The 12,150-nt window shown below is 33.4% G+C and overlaps 1 protein-coding gene across 1 annotated transcript; it reads left to right on the forward strand.

Moving 5' to 3' along the window:
• Window positions 1-8,002: 8,002 nt before the first annotated feature.
• LOC149406529 (transcription factor MYB30-like) lies at window positions 8,003-9,921 on the forward strand. Its single transcript, XM_089607441.1, has 3 exons — window positions 8,003-8,370; window positions 8,497-8,626; window positions 8,726-9,921. The coding sequence occupies exons 1-3, from the start codon at window positions 8,238-8,240 to the stop codon at window positions 9,633-9,635; spliced, it is 1,173 nt and encodes a 390-aa protein (XP_089463567.1). The 5' UTR covers window positions 8,003-8,237; the 3' UTR covers window positions 9,636-9,921.
• The last annotated feature ends 2,229 nt before the right edge of the window (window positions 9,922-12,150 follow it).

A 12,150-nucleotide genomic window follows, 5' to 3' on the forward strand; every position in this document is an offset into this window, starting at 1 on the left:
CAAATCACAACCTCATTTTTTACCCTTTTTTCGAGGAAGCTTGGCTCAACTCTCCCTTCGAGAATATTCTTGAACATAACCAGAATTAGGACTTGTGGGAGACGCTTAACCCTGTTTTTTGGCTCCGTGTAACTATAGTCCTTGGTTTCATGACAATGTTTTCACTGCATTCCTTGGTTTCGTGACAGTGTTGTCACAGTATTCGGTGTTTCGTGACCATGTTGTCACTGAATTATTTAGTTTCGTGACCATATTGTCACAAATTTTATGTCAAGATTACGGGACAACATAGTCTCGAAAAGGTTCTTGCCAACATTGTCACGAAACATAAGGTCAGAGTGAAGATTTCGTGACGATGTTGGTCACAAACGCTTTTAAAAATGGCTAAAAAAATCTTCAACTAATAAAAACCTACAAAGTGTTTGAATAACTTACCGAAATAAAGAGCGAAATAGTGTCATTGTAGGAGCTTGCTGCATTGGAATAGGTGGTGGGGATCGCGACAGAGGACGAACAGAGGGAGACGGCGGCAGAAAACTTGTGTTTTCCGCGGAAGTGAGATGGAACACTATTGTCAAATCGCTTGTGAAGTGAAACAGAATACTATTTCACATTTTCATGGGACGGCGGCGAAGTGGGAGAGAGATGATGGATTGCGGCGAAGTGAGAGAAAGATGAGGGACGGCGGCGAAGTGAGAGAGAGATGAGGGACAGCGGCGAAGTGAGAGAGAGAGAGACGAGAGACGTTGGCGAAGTGAGACAAGGGACATACCGGAAGGAGAAACGAAGAAAGAAAAAACAGGAGAGAGAGTAATTATTTAAAAAAATAATTAGAAAACCAATAAGTATAATGGTAATTAAATCAATCAAATTTAATTTAGAAGTCTTATAGATGACTTTTATTAAAAGTCTCAAAAGTTCATTGGCTTTTTTTTTTTTACTTCCAAATCTCTACATTATTAACGAAAAGTTAAATCCAGAGTCCAGATATAAAGGACATTATTAAAATAGAGGTGGGCTCAGAAGCATATATAAAAATAATGGCCCAATACAGTAGGTACACAATATCTAGGTTTTAATGGCTTCTCATAAAAAATGATATTAGGCACATGCAAATCGGAAAGGCTTATAAATGTTAGGGTCTCTGTCATCCCATGCACTATCAATTATAATCATTACGATAGATACATTTTTTAAAATGTAATTTTGTAATTTTTTTTAAGGTGATAGATGTTGTTTCCTCTTCAAGTTTATTTTTTTACACTAGAAATTATTTTTTCGAAATAATTCTGGTTCCATGTGTTTGATAGGCTGTCCTTATCTCTTGAACAATCAAAATAGTAATAGTAAAAGAAATACAAGATGCTGATTGGTATATATATATATATATATATATATATATATATATATATATATATATATATATATATATATATATATATATACACACACACACACACACACACACACACACATATTAGAATAAAAAGCTCAAATTAATATTAAGAGCAAGATAACATCCATCATCGTATTATTAATACATAATTTTGATATGACAAAAAACACGAAAAAAGCAATGTAATTCTCACACAAATCCAAAAAAATTCCACAAACAAATAACTGAAAAATAAAAGTGTCTCAAAAGATACAGGAACTGAATTTATAAAATGAGAACGATCAATATGTGACCTGTAACGATAATGAGATATATGTACAGATGTCACTATACAGTCTCTACTCTCTTTGGTAGCTTGGACTAAAAAATATTATTGATTTGTTGACAATAATTCACATGCATAAACATATAAAATAAGAGCAGACAGTTCAGTGTGTATATATCTATATATGTATTATATATGAATGTGTGTGTGTGTGTATATACGCTTGGTTATATATCTGAAAATTATATTGAACTATTGAAGAATGTATAAAAAAAAATGTGCATATGAAGTCAGTTAACAAGTATCAAGTATGCATATATGTAATTCTGTAGGATAGCATCGTCATATTTAAATAATGGCACATGGAAATGGCGGTGCGTAAAAATTATATGGGGACGAGAAGAAAGAATTAGGGAGAGAGATCTACGTGTCATTCTGCTAGGCACGTAATCAAATCTGATATATCAACAAAACCTTTTTGAATAAATTATTTTTTTCCGATAAAAAAATTATTTTTTTCAACGCTTTTATGGCAAGCTACACAATTAGCTACAGTCACTTATTTATATGCCAAAGCATTTTAAATATATAAATGGCCCTAGCCACCTAAAATATGATACGACTATTTTTAAAATACACCCTAACCTATTGTTGAACTCCACCGTCACGTAACTATTAAGTTTGATTTGCATTTCATATTTAAAGGTATCCGATTCTCGTCTAAGAATCGATTACTCAGTCGATTTACTAAAATATGATATTTAATTGTAGCAAACCTAATAAGAACGAAGTAGTAGTGAGATTTCACTAATGAACGTGAAACCAATACGATTTACGAGCTCGATAGCTTTGTTACAGTGAAAATAATATTGTACTAGCTTGCTATAGGAAGATTGTATAGATTTTCGAAAGTATGAGCCCTTATTTATAGCTTACCTCAAAGCTCCTTTTTATTGCATAAGGCAGATTACCATTGAATCAGTAATCTCTAGTTGTTGTGAGACAGCTTTGAGTTTAAATCAACTCAGTCTTCTCTAAGCAGTGACGGATCTAGGTGGGGGCCAGGGTGGGCCAATGCCCCCCCTCAATTTTTGAAAATTATTTTTTTAACCCCAAATTTTTATATTTTTTTTATAATTTTACCCCTAAATTTTACTAATAATTATGTTTTTGACCCAAATTTGTAAGTTTTTTTTTCAATAATGCCCCTCCTAAAAAATATTTCTCAAATTTGCCCCCCCTTGATTGAAATCCTGGATCCGTCACTGTCTCTAAGGCTCGCTATTCTCTAACTTCCATCTTGCGAGCTCGGAATTGTGACGTTCATATTGTAACTTGGCAGTCGAGCTTCACTTTCTCATTGACTTGACCAAAAGAGCCTTGTGTACTTGGGCTTGTGGGCCAAGTTCCTATAATTAGGCTGAGAATTCGGGATTGTGAAGGCCAATATCTCTGTCTTGAAAGTTAGCCCTATACCGAAAATTAGCTTTAGAGTTCATAACGAATGAAATGGCCGACTTACTAATAGGTGTTGTAGCAAGTGTAGGATTCCGAAATTGTAATCGTTACACTCGACACATGTAAGTGAATGATAAATACCACCAAAACCCAACTGCATAGGAAATAAAGTGAAGTACTTTACACACAAAGTAGGGAAAGGCATATAGAACTTTCCCGCCAGATCCTACCCAAATTAATCGTTGTATATACATAGGCCTCTCTAGTACGAAATGAGCCACTAAAAATAAGTTTGTTGCTCCGGCCCAGAATACGATTAATCCCGCGCGTGCTACTCCTAACAGTTTACCAGATAAATTGATAAGCTGTGCATTTTCGGCCCACCAAGCTAAATCGGTGGTTTCTTGGTAACTACCTGCTAAAGCTAAAGTTCCATTACATTTGACTAGGTGCGAACTCAATTTTGCAATTTGATTGCAATGCATTTCAAGACTTTTCTTTTGTGGCGCTAGCTCTTTTGGAAGTTCGATCGAAGGTGAGTTCATATGTGTATGTCAAGGGCTGGTAAGGTTTTGCGCATTGTATCGAATTAAACCATATGTTCCACCGCTTGTGCGGGCCCCCGTCAATTCTGTTGGGAGTTCAACAACCACTGCATGCTTGCTGAAACTCCAGCGGTGAAACAAATTGCCAGTTGGAACAAAGAAATGAATTAAAAATAAAAACGTATCGCCAAGAATGAATTAAAAATAAAAACGTATTGTCTAGTGGTGGCGAGTGCTATACGAGGTGATTGTGCCATATGAGTTCTCTATTCAGCTTGCTAATTGCCAAGTGTAGGAACTTGATTTCCAATATATGTAATTTATCTCGATTTTTTTTAAAATTATATGTGAACCGAGTTGCTCATTTTGTTACACGTCACAAAATCTCTTTGAATAATTTAGATCGTTGAAACTGTCGAATCCCTTAGAAATTAATTGAGCTCTTACTTTTCTTGTATAAGAAATAAAATTTCTCATTAGAGGTTTAAAAGTAGAATTGATGGATGAAAAATTAAAACATATTTTTTTTTCTTTCTAAATGTCTTAAATAAGTTTGAAAATTCAATAGCAGAATTATAACTTATTTCTTGCGTAGTAGTCATTTGTAAATTTAACACATACGTCATTGACGGGGGACCATTTTGGGGGGCTACATTAATTAGCCGGTTTTCATTAGTGGTAAAAGCCAAGCGTTGATGACTCTCTAAGCTATACGTATAGTGTGGCGTATATCATTTTCAGCGCTGAGAGGGTAAAGATGAATCCGATGGGTCCAATAAGCTTGATTTATGGAGGGCTAGTATAGTAAAATTATTGATATAGAGAGCATACAAAAAGAAATACACAAGTACAGCCACTATAACACGAAAAGACTTTCTATCAAGTTTCTATTTCTATCATCAGACATCTCTTTCTCTCCCTCTTTTGATCACATGCAAGCACGATCTGTGCTAAGCCATTAAATATCAATTCAACTCTAACGCTTGAGGTTGAATTTTGTGATCATGTTCATTATTAGTTACTTTTACAAAAACACGATGACGTGTGTAATACGATCCGATAAATAGTGAAAGATATTACTTCTCTTTGACTTGATCAGCTCCCCAAGACTCGTTCAATTTCCTGCCCAAGAGTCAACCCAACATAGTCTGAAATTAATTTATATCGATCAGAAATATTATATATATATATACATGCTACGTGTAATGTAAGTATGTAACGTGACCGGTTGACTTCAAGGTATTATAAAGATTGCTAGCAACCTTTCCCATTTCAAAAACCAATAAAAAAAAGTCGTAGCTAGTTTAGTGTAGCGATAATCTCACACATACCTCAACGAAGAAGTTCTGAGTTCGAACATTTTAAGTTCTAGAGATGCATGTCTCTTTAAAATTTATCTTAAATTATGTATTCTTGATCGATAGTGTTACTTGCGCTTTACACTACTAATATATTTTGTAATCTTGATCAATAATATCACTTCTAAACAAAAAATATGTCGCTGCCGAGAAGAGTGTGATAATCATGATGATAATCACAGGCATTTATAACTTATAACCAATGTCAACTTTAAAAGGATATTACCTCGAAATTTATATATACTTTTTAAAATGATGATCTTACTTTTATTTTTATGAACAATTTACGATGGCAATTGTTATTATTATTATTATATATTGACACTCATCTTATTTTGTGGAAATCAACTAAAATTTAATATTTGATAATTTTATTATTAAAATAAAAAAGAGAATTACTTTCTTAAAAATATATTATTTAATGAATTTTTTCTTATTTTATGACCAAATCTGTAACAAAATTTAAAATCCTTCACGATGTATACAAAATTTTGCAATCAAACCGTCAATAAATTTGTAATTTTGTAGCCGATTTATCACGAAATTTTGAAAAGTATTACAATCTTTACATAAATTATATGGTAATAGTACCATCAAATTTTAAATTTTGGTAAACTAATATAAATTTAGTCATAGTTATGTCCAAATCCCTATTATTACTATTATTTTTTGCTTGAAATTGTTATTATTTCAAATAGCTAGTACAGCTTCAGTATTGCATCATGTCATCATCTGCGGATATATTGTGAGAGAAGAGAAGTGTGTTTCTTTTTTTCTTCTGTATATTATATAATATAGGAAAATATATATTTCTGGAGCGGTGGGATCTGCACAATGGGGATAAAATTCCGTATATATCCATTACTGTATAATGAAGGTACAGTCATTTTAATACTACAATTTTATCATTTTGTAAACCAGAACAATCGCATTCCTTCTTCTACGGTTACATTAATTATGCTGAATGAAATTGGTATGATTTTATAAGCAGGTCAAATGGACTACAGCTAGTTTATATTAAACAATTGATAGGAGACTTGTGTTTTCAACCGGATTTTCTCTAAATCATTATCCTAAAATTTTATTCTATTTTAAACTATACGTACACCTTTATTAACTACACTATATATAATTGGATTAATTTTATGAAGCATGTCAATGGATGAATGGACTACACTGGTGTATATTTAAATAAAAATAGCTAAGACTAGTGTTTTTCAACCGGATTTTGTTAGATCGTGATCCTAAAATTATATCCCTTGATTTTATAATTCAAGCCTTAATTATAGCAAGAACACACAAATTTGGGGGTTGTGACGTGCAAATAGGCCATTAATAATACGAATACTATATTCGATGGTTATAAAAAAGAAGTGGACCTTGATGCTCAGTGTTCTCTATCTGGTTCAAATTGGAATCATAATAAATCCTCATTTTCGAGAGAGATACACATCTTTGTTTTTCAAATATATATAAGTTGCTAACGTGGCGGTTATTATTTCTATTTTGCGGTTGACTTTTGTCACTATCGCTTTCCATCCAACAAAGATGACGATTGCGCGTACGACAAAAGAAACAATATTATATTATACATTTATAATTTTATATGGTCATCCTCTTTGCTGGCTCCGACGACTAATTCAAGCTTATTATATACTGTTTTGTATCGTTACACTTAAATCATTCTATCCTTGTCATGAGAAATAAGTCTATGCCTAGTTTATGAACATCTTTTTCCGTTTTGCCAAAACATGTAAGAGTTGGCACATGATACTTTGTATTGCAGTTAATTCTATAAGGTACCTAACGTGTTGTGATTGTGTATGTATATACGTGGACTTCATGACCTAATTAGGGCTCTACATAGGCCACAATGTACACATCTACGTACAACATGATTTATGAATGATAACTTGTCGGTTCTTAAGAGAGAGAGAGATAGAGAGCACTAAAGCGTAATTAAAGCAGAGCTCTGATTATATAATATACCACACCCTTGATATTTATAATATCACGAAAAATAATTACTCGGAAAAAAACTTGAGAGTTACCCTTGTGTCTCTGTTAGTCCCACGAAATGGAAAAAATTAAAAGCGTACGTACAACGCCATTAACAAGGGTTTATTGATTCTCATCTATGATTTAAGTACTATATTATAACGTGTCGGTTACCAGCAAAAAGAAGAGCAAATTATGAACCATTTCTCATTACTAATATTGTAAAAGAGAGGACCAAAATCTGAATTAAAGTGTCTTGATTGTTTTTTTTTCTTAACTCGATCTCAAAAAAATATCTATTTGATCCCAATAAGTCATTTCTTTAGGGTAAAAAAGAGATATAAAAGGGGAGTAATTGATCAAAAGAAGCTTCCCAGAAGGAGCAAAACTAAGCATTGATCTAGACCTACATTTCAAACTAACCAATGGGGTTAGAAAAAGTATTGAGAAAGAGGTTCCAAAAATGAAAAAAAAAAAAAAATTGAAGAGATCTAAAGCTAATCTATGTGGCTAGGAGAATTAAATGAATTTTAACTTATTTATTTCATTCTTTTTTCTTTCTTTTTTACTTGTATCAAGTCTTTGAGTCTTGACAACAAAAGGAGAGACGTGAGTAGTACAAGTAGTGTGTGTAGAGTCAGCTCAAAACACATTATTCATGTTACATTGGGTGTGGTGACATTAAAGCCGATTACATATAAATAAATAAATAAGTTTTTTTTTAAATGTTTTAATTTGTATTTTTTTTTGGAATTATAATTTTATTTCCCAGTGCAGCCACATTGAATGCCACGCGGTTTCAAGAGGCAGAAGAGGTATTGCCACAGCTGACTTTGGCATGCCCTTGAGTAAATGCTCTTGCTGTCAACTTTTGACTCTTTGGTTGCCTCTTTGTTGATAATAGGTCAGCGTTTTCTTCTCTTAATATTATTATAAACCAATATAATTATCCATCTCTCTTCCATTTTTCTATAAAAACGCTCAACAAGGCCACAACACCTAGTTAACCTTAGCCCTAGTCTCTCTCTTTGTTTTAGCATTTTAGAAGAAAGAAAGAAAGAAAGAAAAAAAAACAATCTGAGAGAATTTATACAAGTACTTGTTGCAAACATATAGTTTTGGTGTGTGTGTGTGTGCTTGATTTCCTCTCAAGAGAAGACCTAGATCCTTTTTCTTCTTCTACTTGTTTTTTCCTTTGTGGACTCAACACAGAAATTATGGGTAGACCACCATGTTGCGATAAAGAAGGAGTTAAGAAAGGTCCTTGGACTCCTGAAGAAGATATCATTTTGGTCTCCTATATCCAAGAGCATGGTCCTGGAAATTGGAGAGCTGTTCCCACCAATACAGGTTAATTTTAATCTCACCTTCTTTATTTTTTTTATTTATATATATATATATATATATATATATATATATATATTTTTTTTTTTTTTTTTCTAAAACAATTAGGTGTACTTTTTTTTTTCCCCTCAGGTTTGCTCAGGTGTAGTAAAAGCTGCAGACTTAGATGGACTAATTACCTCAGGCCAGGAATCAAGCGTGGTAATTTCACAGACCATGAAGAGAAGATGATCATCCATCTCCAAGCTCTTTTGGGCAACAGGTACTAATTAATTAATTAATCAATATTAATTTATTAAAACGTCTTTGTTGTACAAGCTCTAAAATATTAATTGCGAGACATTGATTGCGCTCTTTGCAGATGGGCTGCCATAGCCTCATACCTTCCGCAGAGAACAGACAACGACATTAAAAACTACTGGAACACTTACTTGAAGAAGAAGCTCAACAAACAGCTCATCACCAGCCAATCAAGCCCTAGCAACAACAACAACATCAATAATAATAATAATAATAATAATAAAGAATTAGGGTTTGCTTCTTCACAGCCAACAATGTCGAGAGGCCAGTGGGAGAGAAGGCTTCAGACCGACATACGAATGGCAAAGCAAGCCCTCCACGAAGCCCTCTGCCCGGAGAACCCGAAACCCGATGATGACGTCATCGTCGGAAAGCCCTCGCTCGAATCGGGGTCGAGTTATACGACGGAGCCGATGACGACGATGATGACGTCATCGTCGTCGACCGGGTACGCCTCGAGCGCCGACAACATCGCGAAGCTTCTGAAGAGCTGGATGAGGAACAGCCCTAACCCGAATAATAAGAAGGTCGTCGCGACGAAGAAGACGACGACGAGCTCGGCGCAGAGCAACACCACGACGACGTACAACGGGACCGATTCTGGGTCGAGCGAGCAAGGCACGCCCAGCAACAACAACAGCCCTAATTTATTGGATCAACTCGCCGCGAGCAACGACGCGACGACCGTCGGGGTCGATTTGTCCGAGGCTTTCGAGTCCTTGTTCGGGTTTGACCAGTCTCTGGAGTCTTCGAACTCCGATTTCTCGAGGCCTATGTCGCCGGAGACGACGGAGTTGTTCCGGGACCACCACGACCATCATGATCATCATCACCGGGAGAGAAAAGGCGATCATCTTCCGTTTTCGTTGCTGGAGAAATGGTTGTTTGACGAGAGTGTGAACCAAGGGAAAGAACACCAAGGACTTACCGATATGATTCTAGAAGACGATGCTAGTTTTTTCCTAAAGTAACTTTTTATTTTATTTTATTTATTATTATGATAATATTTTATTTTATATAATAAATTATTAATGAGGGAAAAATATGTGATCTTGTGGTTTTTTTTTTTTTTTTTCATAAAGTTGTTTGATTAGTTATATCATATTTTAGTTCTTCCATAAATGGGAGTTTGGTAGTAATTATATTGCCACATTATTATTTGATGCTAGAACAGGAAGCAAAGTGTAAATTTCATATTTATTGTTAATTATGTTAGTCGAAGTTCTTGTTGAGATTAATAAATTGACTCTTGTCTTATTTGATTATTGAGATCTAGCTACGTTTAAATGGTTTTATTTATTTATTTATTGATTCTGCATTATCTTGATCTGGATTTAATGCAGGTCAAATCTATATTTGCATATATATTATACTGAGTAATATAATAATAAAAACGAGACCATGTATGTATGAGAAATATGGGATTTGTACAAGGTGATGGCTAAAACTTGATCTTCATCTTAAACGGTTCAATGTTGGATCTTGGATGTTGATTCCAAGTTGAAACTTTCTAGGGTTTATAGTCGCCATTGTTTTCTGTTTCATTACCCATTGGGAATAATCGTAATTAAAATCTCTGTAGGACCACGAAAGGATTGTTATTTTTTCCGATGAAAAGAATTGGCCTTATCGTCACTGTATGTGCACTACTTGGTGGCATGAAGCGATTGGGCAAGTAATTATAACGTCTATGACAAGACATTGAAACTTAATATCGTAGAGCATCAAGAGGGAAAACAAGTCAAACCACGCAGGCCTTGTTAATTAAATGATATTAATTAGTCATAGTAGAGACCATGAACCAATTTTTTTCCCATGGCTTTACAAATTGGCAATTTGAAACCTCAGTCACTATAGAAGTGTATTATACGTCTGTATAGTACAGTGCATATTAAATGAAGGAAATTGATGTTTACACACACACACACACATTTTTTTATATTATATTATATATATATATATATATATATATTAATATAATATCAATTATACCCTGTTGAAATGGGAAGAATGTGCTTCACCTATATACGTTTCTCATGCAGCTTGGGTAAATTGAGATGCAAGTTGTTATATTTTCTGCTTCATATTATTATTAGTTTTATTTTATTATTTCGTCATGATAATCTTATGAGTTGATAAACCAAAAGTGCAGCGCTGGATTATTTTTCCAAATAATATATATATATATATATATATATATATATATATATATATATATTTGTATGTAGATATAGACTTGTCCACATTACATATGTTATTAGCTGTTATGTATTTATCTTTGTGGGACATTACATGTAGAATGGTATAGGACTAACATGTTGTCCTTTATAACGGATGAGTTCACTGAGACCGTGGAAAAAAAATGTTACAATATTTTAGAGACGATGCCATATTAAATGCTTGTCCATGCATAATGAGTAAAAAAGACACACAAAGTCACCCAAGCTTTTTTCTATTTTTCCCTCTACAAGACCATTGATAAAAATGAAACTTTAATGATCTGTCGTGACTAAAAGATCACAAGATACTCTTTGCATTTGATCTTCTATCTTTCAATACTATTCACACGCCATGTTAGACAAAATCTGCCTTGAAAGAGTGGTAGATTCCTTAAATGAATACATGTGAAGCGTTTTTAATAATTATACACAATTACACAGTCACTTCTCACTTGTCAATAAAAAGCGGGGAGTGTTTAATCCTTGCCATACAAGTAATGCATGTGTGTATAATGTCCACACTGTAAAGGCACATCAAAAGTTGAGAAAAAACGGTAAGAGCAATTCATAATTGAATACTCACAAGGAAACTAAAATTACTGGAAAGAAAAAAAAAGGAAAAAGAATATTATGTATAAATATGTCAAGAGAAAGTATTATATAAAGATGTTACATTGGGACAAGTTGTATATATGAAATGGGAAAGGGGTCTTATAAAACACTTTTCTGTTCCATCACATACCAAGGAGTATGGAGGTTGGGTGGATCTTGAGAAGAAGAAAAAAAAAAGCCTCCATGAAATAAAACATATAAATATATATATATATATATATATATATATATACATATATATATATAATTTGAAAAATAAAATAAAAAAATAAAGAGGTCAACATCACACTTTTGGAAAAGGAAACCTCCCTTGGAAAACATCATTTAGTGCAATTGCATTATATTGATTCAAGTGACGTTGATGTTAAGCTGGCATAGTTCAGGAAAAAAAATTATATTACATTATATATTATTATAGAACATTATACCCCTAGCAGTTCCCTTTGAATTGATCTTCTCTCATTTTCTGATCTATACGTGACCAGCCACAAAATAATTCTGGGCTGCTAGTGTACATATGGAAGGATATCGATAAATAGACAACTCAATCAAATCTATTTAAGTTATATTTTGACGAAATAAGTTTTCATTAAAATATGACGGCTAGTTTTTCTTTTTTCTTACTACATTATCACTACAACAAAACATGAAATTA

Source organism: Urtica dioica, chromosome 1 (assembly GCF_054948205.1).
Source record: "Urtica dioica subsp. dioica isolate 48M chromosome 1, U.dioica_male_clone48M_v1_H2, whole genome shotgun sequence".
NCBI lineage: Eukaryota > Viridiplantae > Streptophyta > Magnoliopsida > Rosales > Urticaceae > Urtica > Urtica dioica.

Excerpts from the sequence above, each read along its gene's own strand:
- LOC149406529 (XM_089607441.1), top strand. The coding sequence starts at position 8,238 with ATGGGTAGACCACCATGTTGCGATAAAGAAGGAGTTAAGAAAGGTCCT. Across the intron at positions 8,371-8,496 it reads AGCTGTTCCCACCAATACAG|GTTTGCTCAGGTGTAGTAAA; the intron begins GTTAATTTTAAT and ends TTTTCCCCTCAG. Across the intron at positions 8,627-8,725 it reads CAAGCTCTTTTGGGCAACAG|ATGGGCTGCCATAGCCTCAT; the intron begins GTACTAATTAAT and ends CGCTCTTTGCAG.